General features: G+C 30.8%; 1 protein-coding gene across 1 annotated transcript in view; it reads left to right on the forward strand.

Annotated features, from left to right (window-relative positions):
• The window catches only part of LOC106458511 (Na(+)/H(+) exchanger protein 7-like), an 80,919-nt gene extending 60,666 nt beyond the window's left edge, over positions 1 to 20,253 (forward strand). Inside the window, exons 12-23 of the mRNA XM_013918031.2 lie at positions 4,279 to 4,390; positions 6,173 to 6,254; positions 6,559 to 6,654; positions 9,070 to 9,191; positions 9,583 to 9,659; positions 10,734 to 10,862; positions 11,357 to 11,446; positions 12,113 to 12,178; positions 13,918 to 14,018; positions 14,702 to 14,770; positions 15,216 to 15,319; positions 20,207 to 20,253. Coding sequence (XP_013773485.2) covers positions 4,279 to 4,390; positions 6,173 to 6,254; positions 6,559 to 6,654; positions 9,070 to 9,191; positions 9,583 to 9,659; positions 10,734 to 10,862; positions 11,357 to 11,446; positions 12,113 to 12,178; positions 13,918 to 14,018; positions 14,702 to 14,770; positions 15,216 to 15,319; positions 20,207 to 20,253 — 1,095 coding nt within the window. The remainder of the gene's footprint in view (positions 1 to 4,278; positions 4,391 to 6,172; positions 6,255 to 6,558; positions 6,655 to 9,069; positions 9,192 to 9,582; positions 9,660 to 10,733; positions 10,863 to 11,356; positions 11,447 to 12,112; positions 12,179 to 13,917; positions 14,019 to 14,701; positions 14,771 to 15,215; positions 15,320 to 20,206) is intronic.
• The last annotated feature ends 434 nt before the right edge of the window (positions 20,254 to 20,687 follow it).

A 20,687-nucleotide genomic window follows, 5' to 3' on the forward strand; every position in this document is an offset into this window, starting at 1 on the left:
TTTTACCTTTCAATTTCTAACATAATATGCCATTGTGTAAAGATAAAGAATCCCACTGTGCCCAATACATCTTGGTTTTGGGGCTGTGCCATGATAGTCTTTCTGTACCATTCCTGAGCCAGTGAGTAACTGGCTTTAAACCCTTATCCTTTGCCTGAGCATCTTTCAGATGAATGTTCAACTAAATCAGTTCCTCATCACCAATTATGGATGCCACATCTTGGACTACACTTTTTGTACTTTAAAGCTTGATAGTCTTCATGCTTCCCTCTTCTCACAGTGGTTACACGTCTCTTTAACATATGGACTTTGAGATAATGCATTAGCATTTCCATGGTTCCATTCAGGGTGATGTATGATGTTAAAGTTGTAACCCTAGAGTTTTTGCTATTTAATCTTCTGTGTTCTGAAAATTCACTAGCTATTTCAATGCTGCATGATCAATCTGGAGTATAAACTTTTTTTCATTTAGATAATGATGGAAATGACTTAGAACTTAAACAACACTAAGTAGTTCTTTTCTAGTTGTACAAAACCTCCTTTTTGCAGCATTCATTGCCTTCTATAGTAAGCAATCACATGTTCTTTTCTGTGTTCTACTTGTGACAAAATTGCTCACATTTTAAAATCACTAGTATCTGTATCTAAAATGAGTGAGTCTTGAAGATTTGGGCATGCCAATACAAGAATAGTAGTCAATTCCTTCTTCATTCTGTTAAATTGAATCTTGTTCACAGTCCAACAAAGACGTACTTGACTTCTCAAGCAATTTGTGTAGATGATGAGCTATGCCAGGGAAGGATTTTACAAAACAATGATACTAAGAACACATTTCAAGAAATTCCCTTTCTTTATGCTGGTTCATTGATGTTTGTCAGTTTTTTACAGAGTTAGTTTTTATGGATCTGTAGACACACCTTCTCTGCTTACTATGTATCTCAGGAAACTCACCTGTTGATGGAATAATTCACACTTGTTGGGATTCAGCTTATGCTTCTGTTTCCTCAACCAATCCAAAACTTTCATTTGCCCATCATAAGCATTATCATAAGTCTTCCCATGTGTGATTATGTGACTCAAGAAGATGAGTATGATGTTCCAAGATAGTTTAGACAGAGCACACAGTATTTATTGTTGGAATGTAGCTGGAGCATTACATTATCCAAATGGTAACATGACAAATTGCCACAATCCATTTCCTGCAGTAAAGGATGTATTCTCACTACTTGCTTTGTCAACCTCCACTTGCCAATATTTGCTCTTAAGATCCATTGTTGAAAACCATTCTGATTCAAATAGTGGATCAAAAATAGAGTTATTCCTTGACAGTGGGTATGCATCATTCTTTGAAATTTCATTCACCTTCTAGTAGTCTACACAGAACATTATGGATTCATCCTTCTTCTTAACAAATACAATAGGGAACGTCCAAGTACTAGAACTTGGTTCTTTCACTCTTTTTTTCTTCCATGGCTTCTATCTCTTTGAAAAATTCATCATATTTTGCAAGTGGAAGTTGTCTGGCTAATTGGTATATTGTGGCTGCATCTACAGTATAGATCTCTAGAGACATTTCACTTGTTCATATTAATTCATGAGGTCCACTATAGTTTTCTTGATATTCTAAGAGTAAGTTATGTAACTGCTGGCACTGATATGTTGTAAGACCTCCACAGCTCTGCTCATACAGGTTTTTAAGTGAAGTGGTAAGCCATTCTTATGTAAGAGTTATCATCAAACTTCCTACATCATTCTTTAGTGATTAATTTGATGTCAAAGTACTAACTGTGCAGCCTCACATTTTGCATTGTCCCATCCAGGTTTGACTCAAATCTTAAGGCTTGTTGTATTCATGGCCCTAATGATGTCATCTTTATTCCTCAGATCAACAAGAGCTCTACTCACCATTAATCCATCAGGGTATGCTGGAGTGTTTGGTTCTAATAGGGTCCAGTTATTAGATGTAAAGTTATTTTTAACATGTCCTGTACTTCTTGGTGTTATGGTAACTGCTTTCCTAGTTGTCATGAGAAGTCCAATCTCTTGTGTAGTAACTGCCACATAGTGCAAAGGAATTTCCTGCTCACAGACTGTCAAGCTATTGGAAGTTAGTCTAACCTTGTATCCATATTCTTGCATGAAGTCTGTTCCCAGTATACATTCTTCATCAATGTCAATTACCCACACATCATGAAGTATAGAGAAGTCTTCTGCAGTAAGGATAACTTCCAACTTTCTTTTTCTGGAACCTTATGTTCACTTGATGTTTGCATCACTTCTTTTTCTTCTTTATTCATACCTTGAGGCAATTTATCACCTTTCATTACCAAAACAGGTTGAATTAGTGCAATAGTAGAACTCATATTGATGCACATACTGCAAGGCTTCTTATCAATAGACCCTTGGACTCGTGGATTGGTTTCTTTAAACAGTGAATTTCTTATCTCATTTGGAGCAGCTGGGGTATTCTCAGCTAAACATTGACCCATAATTCCCAACTAATTCCTGTTTCTCACTGTCTGGTTGAACTTTTGTTGTTCCTTGGATCTGGTTTGGCTCAAAGACTCATCCTTGAGGTTTGTCTGTTTGGTGTCTTAATTGCTGTTTATTTCTTGTAGTCTCAGCTGTAATGGTGAGGTTTTCCATGCATCTATAACAGATCTCTCTTTCCAGTATTCTATGAGAGAAGTTCCTATTTCTTAAAAGCTTTTGTCTGCAATTCTTCACAATAAGTCCTTTTATGTTACACATATTCCCCATATTTCCCATATTCTGAGCAATCAAATGATTTCAAACTGAGCTTGATATGACTCCCATTGCTCCTTCCCATCAAAGTTCATTTGTTTCTTAATTAACCAATGTAGAACTGGCCAGCTAAATTCTGGAACTGAATTGGATAGTTTCACAGCTGTAGTAGTCCAAGAAGGCCCTCCAGTAACAGGTGTACTCCTATTACATATGTAGTAGTAGCTGGTGTTTTAGGTTAGAACTCATGAGCAAATGCAGAACGAAGTGTGGCTGGTTTAATTTTTCCATTTAATAATTCATTTTCCACATATTTTAATTTATTGCTGATGTTCTTTCCAACTTCATTAATGTCTTTCTGTACTTCATTTTGTATTTGTCAGTCTCCTTTTGTACTTCACTGATGTCCTTCAGCATTTCTTCAAACTTACTGTTGTAATCCCTCTGTATGTTCTCTATATTTTCATTTAACTTGTCTTCAATCAGATTTATTTTTTATCTTAATTCATCTTTAAATAATAAGTTTCTTTCTTTTAACTCCTCTTTTAAATTCTTGTCACATTCAACTTTTCGTGTTGTTTTAGATTTCTCTCTCTTTCTTTTTGGTCTTCCCTTAATTTGTAAATTTCTCCTTCATCTTCTTTAATTTTCCTGTCTTTCTTCTTGTATTATGTTCTTCTTGTTCTTTAAATGTTATGGCTCTTTCTCTTTGTTCTTTTTTTCTATTGTTTTATCATGTTTAGCAGGTTTCCTATTTCACTCTGTGCCCTTGTAGTCATCTTGAGAGTTGAAGTTCTATTTCAACTATTCCAAGTTCTGTTTTATTTTCACCAAAAATTAATATCCCATTTCTGACACCAGTTTGGTAGCATTGACAGGTTCTTTAAAATTATCAAGTGAAAAATAATTCAAAGTTCAGTCCACCTAATGAGACAAAATCAGTTTATATCCTCCTTAGTGCTTCTTAACGAATAGACCTAATTTACAAATGACATTTAACCACTCTAACAACAGTACTATAACTTAACTACAATCAATAGCATTGTACAAAATAGAATTATAACTCTTTTTTTTATCTCGACTAACTTTCAAGTAAACTAACTCTATGCTTCACAGAATTTCCTATTTATAATTCCTTATAATTTAGTTTGAAAGTGTTAGAACAAAACTTTATGTCAAATTAGAACTTCCTAGTAAAGCGCCCTCTAGCTAACAAAGAAATTAGAACATTAAAAAATATGTAGCTTACAACAATACATATATTTTGTAATTTAAGAAGAAATTATTGTTTGCAAAGTTTTAATTAACTAATGGTGTTACCCTTTTTTTTTCTATGTTTTTTCCATATATAATGTTTAACGTAAAAACTTGCATTATGTGTTATTTTAAAATATACAGCACTCAGCTGGTTAGTATGAATGAATTATTGCTCTGGATATTAGTATTTATTGAGTCAGAGTAGTATAGTGTAACTATTTGGATTTATATTTAACTTATTTATAGCTTTACATTTTGCACAATCTGTACTTTTAGATAGCCTTGGGTGGAGCATCATTCTTGTGTGTTAGCCTAGGAGGCTTATTAATTGGAGTATTAATGGGAGTTATCACAGCACTTGTTACTAAACAAACACAACATGTCCGAGGTAAGGTAGTACTTCTTTCAAACTCAAAATAAGCAGAAATTACGTTTTCAAATAATATTCCCAAATAGGAAAAGTATTGTTGCGTCAGTGAGGTCACGTGACTAGTATCATGCCACTCCTTCTCTCGAACATTCGGGAATTGTCGGGAGATTACTAGATATAGGGTAGTCTGGTATATATAAGATGGTGACAACGTGATGGGACAATGCGTAGGTAGTGAGTAACTGAACTGCAGTCAGAGTGTATTGTTGAAGTTGAGCACATTCGTTGTTATAGCGTTTGTTATAGCGCAACTGTTGAAATTAAGTGTATCGTAAAGTTGTATTCGGAAAGAATAAACCAGTTTTATTAAGTAAGGACTTGTGTCGCTAAAGTTTCGTCGGAACGAAGTTACGGGAAATCAATTAACAAACAGAGATGTAACAGTATTAATCCTTTTTACCATCTATATACAGAGATGTTAATAGAACAATAAATCATTGGAAAGACCATTACAACAGAAATGGAGAAATGTACATCCCGAGGAATGGTTTGCTTGTTGGTTAAATGCACAAACTTATGCCCCCATATCTTCAGTGGGGCAGGACACCATCTTTGTATATTTTTTATTGAATCTCTTATGTAATACATAGAGCAAGCTTTTCATACGACAGATTTCATGGGACAGGCCATACAAACAGTGGTGTAGTGCTAAATACAAAAGTGCCAGAATGCAAAATCCACAGCATAACCATATAAAGTGTGATTCATTCGAAACAGTGGAATTACAGTGTTCAAACTAAAAAAGTTACAGGTATGCTGTGCCCATGCATTCCCACTGCACTACACCTCTGCTTATATGTGCTTCATTATAGGTAGAGTTTGTTTATAATATCTAACATGCAAAGATCAAAGGTTCAGGATAAGAACCCTTAGTGCAGCTATATCAAAAAGTGGTACTCTTGGCACTGTCAAAAATGCAATTTCTTTCAAAATCACTGCTAGAACAATATATGATATCATGATTTTCACTTCCATAAAAATGTTCAGCTCACTTTATGTAGAGATGAAGGAGCCCTCTCAAGGAATAATTTAGTTTCTGGGTTCTTAGGCAAATGTAAAAATATATGAAATATCTATATTACTTTCACATGCAGAAAATGAGGAAGGATCAACTGCCAATAAGTGTCTTCATTTTTAGCCAAATAGGTTTTAGCAAGTTAGCAAGAGTTTTTAATAAGTTAATTGAAGATATTAATTTTATCAGTTGCAAAAAAAGTTCATAAAAAATGGTAAAGTATTATCTATGTGGTTCTTTCCCAGTCCTGCTTTGAAAAATTATATTTTTTATACATTGCAGCAATACTTTTAATAGTTTCGTTTTGAAATTACTTACATTCTCAAGTACACAAGTTTTCTAACTTGTGTACTTGAGAATGACTGAACCAGTGATCAAAACATCATACCTGTTCTAAATACAAATGTTATTTACTGTAAAAGCTGTAACTTGTAATAAAATATTGCACCAATACATTATGCATTTTATCAGGTTAAATTACAGACATTAATTCTTTTGTCATTGCAATATTTTTGGTCTTAATATAACTTTATTTTGTAGTATTTTAATTATATCTTAATATAAAATGTAACAGGATCTGGTTTTAATATTTTAATAACTAGTTTCTGTTAGTTTTAGTGATCAGTGATCTTTCCTTGCTTAATATGTTCACAAAAACATTTTCTGGCAATAAATGCCAATTTGTTGTTAATAAAACATTTTTGTATGTTAACTTTTTTTTCCAGTTGTTGAGCCCTTGGCAATGTTAGGAGTAGCTTATTTGTCATACTTGCTTGCTGAAATGGTTCACTTTTCTGGTATTATCAGGTGAGTCACTAAATTTATTATTTTGACACGTAGATTTCAAATAATTGAACACTGTTAATTCATTTGTAATATTCTTAAACAAAGACAAAAAGATTTCTTTTTGATGGTAATGATGAGGTATTGTAAGTTAATTAAAAACAATTTCAACAGTATACATTAGAGGCAGTGTAATTCAAATTTTTGATCAGGATACTACATAGGAGACTAGGAGTATCAGGTTTTTTTATTAATTTTGTTTTGTTTTATCATCATGGAAAGATTTTTCAAATTTTCACATGATATACATATTTTATATCTGTTTCAGTATAATAGCCTGTGGTCTGGTTCAAGCCCAGTATGCCCGTTTCAACATTTCTCAGAAATCATACATTACTGTTAAATATTTTATTAAGATGCTAAGGTAAGTCACTGATAGAAAAGTTTCATTTAATTGTTATATATTCTTGTTTTCAGTAACCAACCCTAAATGCTGTGTCATAAAATACTAACTTGGTAAACTATCAAACCTCTGTAAGTCTATGAAATCTGATGAGATATTTTATTTAAATTGCACTTTTTTTTCACGGTCCTTTTAGTGGGTGCATTTTGGATGTTAAAGTATAAATTGTAAACAAATAGCATTTATACAGCCTAGTATGAGAACTCATGAGCTGGGTTTGATATATTAGAGCCTAAAGTTATTTGAAATGTTTTTGTGATTACCAAAGACATAACATCACTGTGAGAAATACTTATGAAGTTAACAAAAACATAAAAGCTATAGGAGTATAAGAATCTGATGATATAACATGTTAGACTGCTTATGTTTTTTTTCATTCCCTGTATTCTCTTAGGCAGTTTATTTCAGTTTCTACAGAGATTATTGAATGATGGTGTTTCAAGTTTTCTTTTGCTCTCCTGTCTTCCAGGACCTAATGTCATCACTGAGACAGCCCTGTGTTTTTTTTAAATGTCTGACTGTCTAGTTTATCACATTTATTACACCTAAAGAAGTTTCTATCTTCAACATCTTTATAACTTTTACACCATAACGTTTTCAGCCCAAAGTAACTAAGGGCAAATATGAAGTGCTATTTGTCCACACCTCTAGTTTACAAATTTAAATTTGTATTATCCTATGGAGTGAAAACATTTGCAATTTAACACAGTCTGTTATTTTTCCTTATATCAACAGAACCTATTATCAAATACCTATGTATGTTTTATCATTATTATCAACTCAGCTCATCATTATCAACTGATTTAAGAATCTACAAAGCAAAAAGTCATGTTTTCTGAATATTTGTGAAGTAGGGAACACCATGTGTTTTTTATGAATTATATTAAGGTATTTTGAGCTATGTCGTACTGAGAAAATCAATAAAAATTCAGGTATTTACATTATTCAGTAACTTTTGTACATGTTTCCTGAAAGTTTCTGTAAATAGATACTGTGTATCTCTGAACATAAATATTTATTTTTATTTATATATTTTTTTGTATAAGTATGTGATACAATTACGATTAGCAAGCATCTTTTTGCAGTGCTAGGCTATTGTTTTTCTCAGAAGCAGAAATAAAACAAGCTTGATTTAAAATGTTTAGGTTTTCTAGTAACAATTTTTTTTAATTTTGTGAGTGAGTGTGATCCAAAAGGATGACTGAAGTATTATTCAAAATTAAGAAAATCTTCATTAAAAATTAAGTGTCAACATGAAGAAGGAGATAAATAGTTAATGTATTCAGATGTTATATTGGTTTCATACATTAGGCTAGTGTTTTTCTAGCAAAAGCTAGTATGTTACCCATCTAGCTCATTTGGAGAGTACTTGTTTGCTGTACAAGAGGTCTCAGGGTTGAAGGAAATAATAAATGTAAAATTATCACAACAAAAACAGATACCTAGCATGGGGTTTTCCCACAAGCCTGAGATAAAGCCTAAGGACAGGCCTTATTTGTGAGAGGAGAAGAATATGGTAGTTTGATTTGTGCCTTACTAACAAGTGTTAGTAAGTTAACCCTCTAGCTTAGTCACTAAAGCATTTATTTGTAGTGTGAGTAGTTCAAGGTTCAAATCTGGCATGAGGGAGTTTAAAGAACTTTAAATAATTACAACATAAGTTTAATTCATATGTCGTACTACTTGCAAGTTATTTAGACGAATGAGATTAGGAATCATTTGAATTGTGGTTATTCCGGAATGAATCACCTGTTTTAGCACTTAGAATTTCAGCAATTATTTTGATAAACCATGATACATAAAACAAGTAATTTAATGTGTTTCTCTAGGTTCAGTGTATTATTAAGATCTTAGTTTTTATCATGTCTGTGAGTCATTTGTCAATTTCAAAGGAGCATTATTATATTTTTTGCTACATTATATATATATTTTTTTCTAAGGATTACCAGTAGGCCATGAATAAGGACCAAAATCAGTTTCATATTCATGGCTGAGATATATTGTTAATCTGCAATCTGTTTGATGATAATGGCTTGTCAAATATTGGATTTATTTGTAAATCATAATGTACTTTATGATACATCTTAGAATAATAATAATTAACAAATATGTATGCTCAACTGAACAATGATATGCGTGTAATGTAAAAATATATTTTCATAACTTTTGTTGGTATATTTTGATTGATCATTAAACTAATGCTCTAAAAGGACAAAAGACATACTGTTTTTTATAAATCCTCACTAATTTTTACATGTATAGTTGTAATTACATAAGTGCTTATTAGCAAGTCTGGTAGCTTTCATTATTACCTAAAAGAAATTTCAAATGAACAAAGTAATATGAAGCTTATGGGATTTTATTTCTTCCATACAGTGCAGTTTGTGATACTATAATATTTCTTTTCCTGGGTATGGTTTTGGTGAATGACGGTCACATTTGGCATACAGGCTTTGTCCTTTGGACAACTGCTCTGTGTTTAATTGCCAGGTTTTGCAGTAAGTAACTATTTTTTATTTACTCCGAAGTATCTCAGTCTTTTGATTTATCTTTATTACTTCCTTATACAATGAAGCTACCATACCTAGCTGGTTTTATGTTTAAAAAATTAAACTTGTTACACGTTTATTATGAATACTGCTTGTTTTTTTGTCAGTTTTGTATAAATGTGTTGAAAAGTAAAATTTGTTTTATGGGTTTTTGAAGTGTTCATAGATTTTTAATATATTTTTGCTATAAAATTATATATTTTTATTACAGATTTATTTTAAATCTTTATTTGAAATAATTTTAAAATAAACAGTTTCTTATTAGTTGATATTTTTGTCTCAAAGTGAAATGAATTTTTTTTTATAGGTGGCTTACATTTAATTGTAATGTATTTTACAGGTGTTTATTTCCTCACATTTCTAGCAAATTACTTTGAGAGACTCCATACAATCAAGATCACTGAGCAGTTTATAATGGTAAAAATAAACAACAGAATTTTTAATTTGCTTAATATTGAAGGTAAAACACTTGATTTTTTAAGGCAGATGTTAATGAGGATTTTGCTTCAAAACATTTCCTTAACAAATCTGGCATAAAACAATCACATCTGTTTTCTGTCTAAAATCTTAATTTTTTGTATGAAGTTTTAACAACAAAACTACAAAAGTTTACTTAATATTTTTCTTACAATATGTAAATGTAATTTATACTTTCAACTATGCATTATGAACATAAAGCTAAAATTTTGGTTGAATAAAGTCTTTGTGTATTTTCTTAGTACATTGATCCTAGGCTTTTGAAACACTGACTTAAATGTTAAACATTTCTTTACATTAATGATGAATTATTATTTAAGGTCTTTGTACTGTGCTGGCTCATTAATTCTTATTTCTGATCACCGTTTATGTGAATATCCAAAATGAACATTTGTATTTATATTCTGTGTGATTTACCTCAAACCATCTGTTTTATACTGTTTTCCAAGACATGATTTTAAATGTTTCTTTTTTAACTTGATCTGATTGATTAACATCGAATATTTTTTTGATGAATTTACCTCGTCTGATAACTAAGACTGGTCAGGTATATAACGTGTTTTATGTATTTATCTGCACATCAGAGGCATCACTAAGTGCTTAAAAGATTCAGGGCTTTGGTCCATAGGTGCAGGAATTTTCATCATTTCAGTATGATATCAATCATGGTTTTATATTTGATTTTTCAAAACACAAACTGTGGACTCAGGGCACTGTCAATTTGAATTAAATCACAGGCCCTATGTGCCGGTGCCTAGCAATGCCTCTGCTGCACATAGGTACATGTATATGTATGGTCTTTTTTGAAATAAGTAAAATGATTTGTAAATAATATAATGTCAAACATTCAAGTAAATTAAACATTTTTCAAAAATGCAAATATGTGTAATTTTTATTTCATTTAAATCAATTTTTTTTATTTGTTTTTAAGCCTTCATATCTTTTCATCACTTATTGTTGTTGATTTCTTTGTAAAAGCACATAAGTGATTAACTTTCTTTGTGCATGTTTTAGGCCTATGGTGGACTGCGTGGAGCTGTAGCCTTTTCCCTAGTTATCATGTTGGATAAACAGATTGTTCCACATAAGTCTCTTTTCATCACAGCCACACTTTTTGTTATTTTATTTACAGTTTTTATTCAAGTAAGCACAGTCATGTAATAAAATACGTTATTAATACTCTATGGTATTCATTTGTATTACACCAAATGTGCTATTCAGTTGGTGTATATATCTTATCTTATCTATTACCCTTAGAAGAAATTTTAATAAGCCAGCAATTAAGAGCAACTTTGTACCCTAACTTTAACTAATGAAATATGTATTAAAATCTCTATCATACTGTTAAGACTTAGTTTTCATTATGACTTTAATCTGAAATAAGAAACAAATAAAGCTATGATAGCAGTTCAGATCGTTAACCTTGCCTATTACAGCTGACAATATTCAAAGTTATATTTCTCAGCTAGTCATTATGTGAATATTATAGAAATGCTCATAATAAAATTATATAAAAATTGGACATATAAAACTCCATCTTAGTAATTTTAGCTATTGATCTAATTTCTTGTGAAATTTTATATTTTCATTAGCATTAATCGCTACTCAGAACAATACTTTTTTTTTATTGTTCTAAGGGTAGTACTATCAAACCTCTTGTAAGCCTGCTGAAGATAAGAATTCAGAATAAAGATTATCACAGTCTTTTCCAGGAAGTCAATACCAAGGTAAAATTTGTATTTTGCTTGAAATTGTCTTAATTTTAAATCAATACATAACTAAACATGCATGAAAATATGCTAGAGACATAGAGATAAAAAACATGTACAAAATAAGCATAATGTCTTGCTTTCACAATAATTATGAACCATCTGTTTGGAATGTAACAGTGTTACTTATTTTTATCATTACAATATTTTACAAAATAATATTTACTTTTGAAATCTTAAATAAAATACACTAATTAAGGTGTTAATATAACAACTATTAATATTTCACAAACCACCAGCAACATTATGAGTTTAATAGAGTTTTCAATACTGTGGGCATTCTTAACGCTAGTGACCCTTACTTATATTTGCACACTTGGTTAAAAGGTAGAGGGGAAAGGACTTTGGTCAAAGTCATAACTAGTGGATTTTGAGAATTCTGGCATTGACTGTTAATCTAAACATTAATTTGTAACACTGTTAAGTAGCTAGCAGACCATTGATATTGTTGTTTAATGAATGTTGAAATATGGTATGCTCATTTTGTTAAAAAAGAAATTTATAGATATGTAAAGTTTTATTGACTTATCAAAGTATGTTTTTTAAAACGATTTTTGCTTTATATGTTAGTCTGTATATATGATAAAATCCTCTGATTGAAAGAATGTTGAATGATATTTTTAGGTGATAGACAATATGATGGCAGGAATAGAGGAAGTAACAGGTGATCACAGTGAAAATTATTGGAAGGTAATATTTTTAAACTAATGTGTAGAATGTACTCAAAATTTTATGTCAGTACAATACATGCAAGGGCATAGGCAGAAATCTATAAAGATGTGCTACTTTTGGATGGAAAAGACAATAGTGCTTTTTAATGGTATCTGCATAAAACTGTTTTTACGCCATTTAAGTATGTTTTTTATATATATGGATGCAATTTAGAGTGTGCAGTTGCACTGACCTCACCCCTTGATGTGTCCCAAAAAAAATAGAACAGTGTTTATCAAACATTGCTGCATTTTCTCTGAGCTTTTGTTCTAGTATACTTCCATTATTGTCTTCACAATTGCATAGCTTAAACTGCAGAAAAAGTATTTAGTTACTGTACAATTTGATCTTACCCACTATCTAATATTGGCTTGGACAACTTTTGCCACAATAAAAGTTTGGACTTTGAGTGGCTTACACTTCACAATATTCTGAAAGATGTATTGCTCAAATATAGCCCATCTGTCAAAGAATATTTTCTGTAGTTGGTTTGTAAAAGTTGGTAAATACAATGTTAGGTTTACCCCAAATATGTTCAAATATACTGAGTACCAGTGATTATGCTAGCCAAGAAAAAATAATGAAGTCACTGTAATGCTCTTCTAACCAATTAAAAACAATTTCAGAATGATGGATTATTTTATTATTAACATCAATGAACTTTTTTTCCTTTTCCATCAAGGTAGAAATGCAACAATGTGCAATAGATATAATTGGCTACAATTGTTAAATAACTCAGAATGCATATTACTCTTTCATAGGAACCAAAAAAACAACAACTCCCCCCCCCCCCACACACACACAATAATATTTCCAACACAGTTACATCACCTCTGACAGTTTGATCTTTCCTACTTGTGTCTGAGAGAAGTGGTTGTTTAAGGACTGATTGACATTTGCCATGTGACAGATGTGGTTTGAGATGGTCAAATTTTGATCAGTATTGAAGGAATAAATCAAATGAAACACACTGTGATGCCTCTTCAGGCATCTTTTCTTTCAGTCAGCATGGATTAAAAGTCATAGTTTTTCTAGTGATTAATACACTTCTTTAATTTGCCACTAGATTCTACTAGATGATTACCTATTATTATACCCATTTGAAATTTAAATAATTTCTTCCTCTTACCCATTGTCTTATAAACTGTGATGTGACTACTCTCTGCACTTATAAGACTCAAGCAATCATATGACATGTGATGTAGCTTATTTTACACTTTACAAAGAGTAGTGCTGTACAAATGTATGTATCAGGGTACAAATAAAGTGACTTTTAGTATAAATAGTAGGGCTTATTGAGATATACTGCATTTTTGTGTCATTCTTCTATTTCCTTGACATTGTGCCATTCATTTCCTAACAGTTTTTATTCTTTGTCATAATTATCTGATGTATAAATATTTTTCCATGGCTTATTTTTATTGATTTTAATTTGTTTGTTTATGTATTTATTTATTTTCACCTAGAATTTAATTTAAGTTTCAGAGAATCTCGTCATATAAATGTTCTGTTTGGCTTGAACGTTTAGACACCAGACATTTACAAATACAGTTTTAGTTTTCAATTTTATTTAGAAAAATCACAGTCTAAATAGATTATTTGATTCTCAAAATTATTAATAACTTAATTGTAAACAATATTTATTGCACAATGTATTATTATTTGTAGTAAATAAAATAAAAAGTTATTTGAAATGAGAATGTTGTGAAACTTTTCAGCAAACTCTATGCTATTACAATGAGCATTACTTGAAGAAGTGGCTTCAACGCAGCACATCTGAGAATAATTTGACAAGAGTATATACAAAGATGGTTCTAGCGTAAGTAAACGCAACTTGCAAAATACAGCACTCTTACTCATTTCTTGATTTATACTTATTTATTTTAGATGGAAACTGCTAAGATCAAAGTTGAATTTGAATTTCCTTTTTAACTTTTCTGCTTTCATAATAGCATAGTAATATGGATCTATCATGCTCTTATATAAAATGGAGTTGTCAAGAAGTTATTTTTATGGCCAAATAGTTATTTACTTTCTGACATAAAAAAACTGTTATTGCTCTTCTAATGAGTCAATCTTACACTTGTTTGTTTGTTTGTTATGAATTTCGCACAAAGCTACACGAGGGATATCTGCGCTAGCCGTTTCTAGCTTAGCAGTGTAAGACTAGAAGGAAGGCAGCTAGTCATCACCGCCAACTCTTGAGCTACTCTTTTTACCAACGAATAGTGGGATTGAATGTCACGTTATAATGCACCCACAGCTAAAAGGGCAAGCATGTTTGGTGGGGCGGGGATTCGAACTCGCAGATTGCGAGTCGAGCACTCTAACCACCTGGTCATGCCGGGCATACACTTTTTTAATATTATCCAACTGTAATATATTATATTTGAAAAATACGTCCTTTATTGAGTAAGGTATTCATGAAAAAATGTATTACGAAGGTATTGTGAATACAAATTTATGTAATTATAGTATAATTTTATTTTTCTGGTTTATTAGTGATCACTATGCACACCTGTATGGACCTGCAACTGCTTTGGAAGACAACCAGCCTCTTATGTTGAACCAGTAAGTTTATTTTTTTAAAGAGGTATTTCTATTTTCATAAATATTTCAATAATTAGAAAAGGTATTGTAAAAACACAAACTGTTATGTCAAAATTTATTTTCTCTTACATCCTACACCAAGTAACCAAACAAGTCCTTCAATGCAATGAAGTCTATTATTTTTTGGCATAAACAGTGATATATTTTGCATAACTAATATCACGAATTTTAAAAAGTCCACCAACCCCAAGCATTGAATTGGCAAAAGTATAAAAAATTGTGAAAATTGAGTATTAATTTAAATTTGTAAATAGAAATTCAAAACAAATGTGGGTGACTTTTAGTTTGGTAAACCCTATACACATATTTCTTCTTTCACGCATGTGCTTATGCAACCATATCTTTATTCATTTCAAAAATATTCATAAAATTTAGTATTTAATGCTTAAAAGTATTTTGATTTCAGGTATACAGATGACATCAATATGCCTATAGATGATGGAATAATAAATTCAGAAAAGGGAAAAACAAAGAGTACGGAGATGACTTCAGATAACAAAAGTACAGAAGGTATATTTCAATTAGCTTATTTATTTATAAAAATGCATTTATCCGTGAAAAACCCCATAAAATGATATCTAGATATATTAATTAGGCTAAACTCCATCAAGTTTATTGTAATCTGTCTATGGGCTAATGAATAAGTGAATTACTGGATTGTTTGATAAGTTAGTTAATAGATTAATAACTATATATGTTTTGAAGAAGATTCTGTTATATTGTATTCCCATTATCTTTTGTATAAATTGATGGACTATTTAGGTGAATAAGTTAACCCTAAATTGACTAACTCCATTGGCTTAATTATTTTTTCTTGACTGTTTATGCACCATATTACAAGTGAGTCTATTAATTACTTTGCTTTTGTAAAGTCCCTTATAATATATTAGTTATATACAAAAAAATATATAATTTCTTTTCATTTACATAGTTCTTTTCTAAAAGTGCAATTCACTATGTAATAGAGATTTAATGATCTACACTCTCAAAATATACAAACTGACTCATTATTTTTTTCAGAACATTGCATACAATTTTTATCATGAGATTTCTTCAGGTGCTTGCTTTGAAAGTGCTATAAATGGACTTGTGCATTGTTTTTTTAGATAATAAATGAAAAACAGTTTTTATATTTTGAAGAAAATACTATCAGTATTGCAGTTATCTCCACTAATTACTGTTATAATGTCATGTGCATCTTCCATAAAACACGAGAATAAGAAATAGTCATGGTTTGTGTTAAATAATTTCTAGATAAATTGAATGAATTGTACAAATAACAAAAGTTTAAAATGTTTGCAACTGATAGTAAAATCACTAATGAAGTAGATTGTTGATATTCATCTGAACAGTATTTAAATATTCTCTGGAGATTGCTCAGGTTTGTGTTAAATATTTTGCTGAGAGACTCCTTGTTAGTGCTGAAAATTCTTGTGCTGATGTTTCTCTGGATATTTTCTGAACAATGTTAGAAATTATCTGGAGGCTGCAATAGTCAAATTTGAAGATTTTTTTAGAACTTACCCTGGTCTTTGTTTAAAATCTTCTAGATATTGTCATGGTCTGTGTTTCAAATTCTGGAGATTGTCTTGGTCTATATGTATGATTATCATGAAGATTGCTTTGGTCTGTATTGAGAACTCACAGGAGATCATCCTGGTTTGTCTTGAAATTTCTCTGGAGATCTTCTGGTCCATGTGAAAAATGATATAAAGATTATTTAGAATCTCATATTTTGTGTTTAAGATTCTTTAGAGATTGGTTTGGTGAATGTTGAAGGTACTCTAATGATTGTCCTATTCTCTGAATATTTTCTAGAGAGGTTTTATCTGTGATAAAGGTTCTCCAGTGATTGTTGTGGTCTGCAATGAAGATTCTGTGGAGATTATCCTAGGTGGCTTGTGTTGAATAGTTCTTTAGAAATTTCTCTAGTTTGTATTGAAGTTTCTGTTGAGATTTTTCCAGTGTGAAAAATTATCTGGATTTTATTGTTTTGTGTTAAAGATTCTTTGCAAATTGTACTGTTGTGTGTTAAAGATTCTCTAAAAATTGTCATGGTTTGCATTGAATATATTTTGGATATGTGAGTAGATTTTTATGTTATAGTCACATTTTACTTTTGTTTAACAGTTTAATGATAGCCAGTTGTATTATAAAATGGAAACCTTGGTATAATGTTAAAAAATTATATGGAAAGATAATTGATGAACTTCAGTTCTTGAGTACGTAGGACTAGGTGAAACTTGGCTTGTTAAGCAGGCTATACATGTTATGTAAGCAAAACTTCAATCAGGCTCAAAAACTATTAAATGATAATTGGAACTCATAATAATTTTGCTACATTTAGTTAAAAACACTGTTATAAAATACTGTCAATCACTTTCCTTATTTAATTTTTCTGCAAATTGGGCATCTGATGATCTGTCATGTAATCTGAAATGCACATGATTAGTTATTCAGCCTATACTTGTAAAGGAACATTTGGAAGACTTGGCTTTATTATTCTACAGTTCATGAAAATATGATGCAAGACCTATTCAGTGTCTGTAGTCTCTTGATGAGATGTAACACATTTCTCAAGGGTATCCCATATATGTTCAATAGGACATGAGCATGTTTACTTCATTCAGTTAATATGCCCTATTTCCAAGGAATGTATGAACCAATATAGCAATGTGGAATTTGGAATATTCACCCATGAGGCTGAAGTTAGGGCCAGTTGCATCAGTTCATGGAAGCACAAGACATTGTAGGGGGTAGTCTCTATAATATCTAACATTCAATAATGATACCCTTCCATAAAAGTTAGAGATAAATATGCCTACATTATTTGATCACCCCCACCATATGCATTACATTCCTATATAAAAGCATGATTTAATCTAGTTCTAGATTCTTTTCAAGTGAATGTAAACTTATTATCTGGCTGCAAGGCCAAGTGCAAATCACCCATAAAAAAAATGACATAGGCATTACTAAGGATGTTGTCAAGTGCAAACTACCTTCCTTTCCCTTTTTTGAACCTCAATTGCATTTTGTTGGGCACAGAAAATTAAATCTAGTGCTACAAATCTGCTAATCATGGCATTAATTAACCTTGTTATAGGGCAGATGCTGGACTGCTACTGACTTAAAGCATACTTAAAACCTAGCTTCCCCCCCATATATGAGATTTGGAATGTTAAAAAGGTGAAATTTTATCATAAAAAAAATTGAATTGAAAAAAAAATGAGGATGTAGATTGTTTGGTTGATGAGGTTTTTATTGTTATGTAGATAATTTTTTCTGTTGCTAGATAGGCAAACATTGGACTGATGCTCAGAGGAGACTTGGATTATTTGGTTAATAAGTGCTGTATTATCTTGGATAAGAGAGATATGACATGTTTGAATCATATTTAATAAGTCAGATGAAGCTCACATTGGTAGGTAGCTGACAACTAAACTTATGGAGAAAATATATTTGGTTTAAGGAGATAAGACCTGAATTATTTGGTTGATAAGTTTTATATTGTTAGATAAGTAAGATTTTCGTAATTAGATAGGTGAAATGTGAACTAAAAGCTGGTAAGAGTGGATTGATAGGCATTAGAGATTTGAACTATTAGGAAGGTGAGACTTGGATTATTAAGTGGGTGAGTAGGTTGTTTGTTCTAATTTATCATAAGTATAGTCAATGGTGAGCTGTCAGGCTTTAACATTGGCTTCTTGTGTGTTGTAAGTTTACATTTCTACAAAAGATGAATTGGAGAGTTTTTAAGGTTATACTTGTAATTCAGCTTTTGTAGTGTTAGTATAAAATTTACTTCTTACTACTGATAGTGCAACAGTTTAAAAACTGTTGGTAATTATAAATAATTAAACAACTAGTTCAAGAAGAAAAAAGTTATTTGCATAAAAATGAAGATACTCAACAGGATATTATCTGTTTGTCAACATACTTTCCTGAGGGTGTTAGCAGATATTTTGAAACAAGCTTAATAAAATAATACTTATCATTTTATTATCTTTCAACCCTATAAATATACACATACTGCAACAAATTTCAGTCTAAGACCTATATAAGGCAGAAACACAAGTCTAATTCATCTGTTGAAATTTATATACAACTCAAACAATGCATCAGATTGTTTGTGTGAGCTGTTGCATATTGTAAACTAAAGGTTTCTTTCTTTAGTGTCATAAACATGTTCCATAATCCTGTCCATGGTATGTCTGTACACTGTACTTCTTAAGATAAATTTGAAAGAAGAATGGTTTTAACATATGGCTGATCAGGTCCTACACCTAAATCTCTGTTTGTAAGGTTAGACTTGAATCCACCCTTTCATACAATGAATTCAGCTGGATTGATTGTAACACTTATTAAAAGAAATAACTGTAAACAGAAAAATTAGTGTGTACAAACTGACCTTTTTCTTGGTAATAAGTACATAGATGAAGCATACCAACACATCATAGATACATTTATGAAACATGTTTATGATGTTAGGAAAAGAGACAAGAAATCGATTTTTTGCTTACAATATGCAACAGCTCATGTGAACAGTATTGTACTGAATATTCCTTTCACAACAGAGCTCATTAGTAAAGGATAGCAGTCAGAGATTAAAAAACGTTTGCTCAACAATTAAATTCTATGGTTACTAAAATCTTTCATATTCTACATACATATGTTTTTAAGTTTGTTTGTTTTTTATGTAAGCTTGGATAAATATTCTAAATAGTTTTATATTGATTTCTGTATGCTAATGTATTACAAGAGAATCAGAAAATCAATGAGAACACATTGCTGTTGTCTTCCAATACTACTAATAATATCAGTGGTTCATATTCTAACTACTGTGTACCTCACGCATTGCTTTATGTATCTATAAATTAGGACAGTAAAATTCACTAAAGATTCTACTGACCATGAGAATATTAATTTAAACTTAGTTCATTTATCTGTATACCAACAAAATGCCTTTGGGTGAGTAATTAACCAAATCTGTTTAAAAAACATTTTTTTAATTTTAGAAAATCACATTTAATATAAATGAAATTGCATATCCTTCAAACAAATTATACTGTACTGTACTTCCAACAATAAAAAGGTGTTAAACCTAATTTTAAGAAATTATGACTAATTTGTAGTTTCTTCAATAATAATTTTGTTACTGTATGTGACTACGACAGTAACACTGCACTTGTTATGATGGATTTTGTTAAGGTATACACATTGGTGTTTTCTTTTATTGTTCTTTTTTGTAAAAGAGCACAGCAAACTTTAATTTTTTTAGGGTAAAACATGAGTTACATCATATATTATATATCCGATCATTTAATAATCCTCACTCAAAGAACTTAATTTAAATTCCAAGCTGTCACCAAAGTAAGCACTTTAATTTTATTCTAGCCTTGAAAAGAACCAAAGTTAAACTGAATGGTGAGTACAATTCTTAGTAGACATGTTTTGCATCGTTTTCATATACTACCTCAGTTTCACAAGAACTGTTTGAAGTGCTAATACTTCTTCTCTGTCTCTCATACGGTTTCAATCACAGTTGAATGTTTCACTAACATTGATCTTAAAAGACTTAAAAAGTGTCTGCTTTTAGTTAAAAATGAAAGACAATTTAATCTTCCTTGCATGTTGTGAGTTCATTATATCAATACTGTGTTTATTTTGAACATAATGTAATCAATATATTTTAATTAATATATAAGCAAACAATAGTGAAAGTGTAAAAGTATTTATGTTGTTACGTATCTGCTCGTTTGTTAATTTCCAATATAAATTCTTTCTGAGAAACTTCAGCGATACAAGTCCTTTCTTAATTAAAACTAGTGTATGCTTTCTTGATACAACTTTTTAGTACACAAAATTTCCACAGTCA

The sequence above is a fragment of the Limulus polyphemus genome, unplaced genomic scaffold (genome assembly GCF_000517525.1).
Source record: "Limulus polyphemus unplaced genomic scaffold, Limulus_polyphemus-2.1.2 Scaffold478, whole genome shotgun sequence".
Classification (NCBI taxonomy): domain Eukaryota; kingdom Metazoa; phylum Arthropoda; class Merostomata; order Xiphosura; family Limulidae; genus Limulus; species Limulus polyphemus.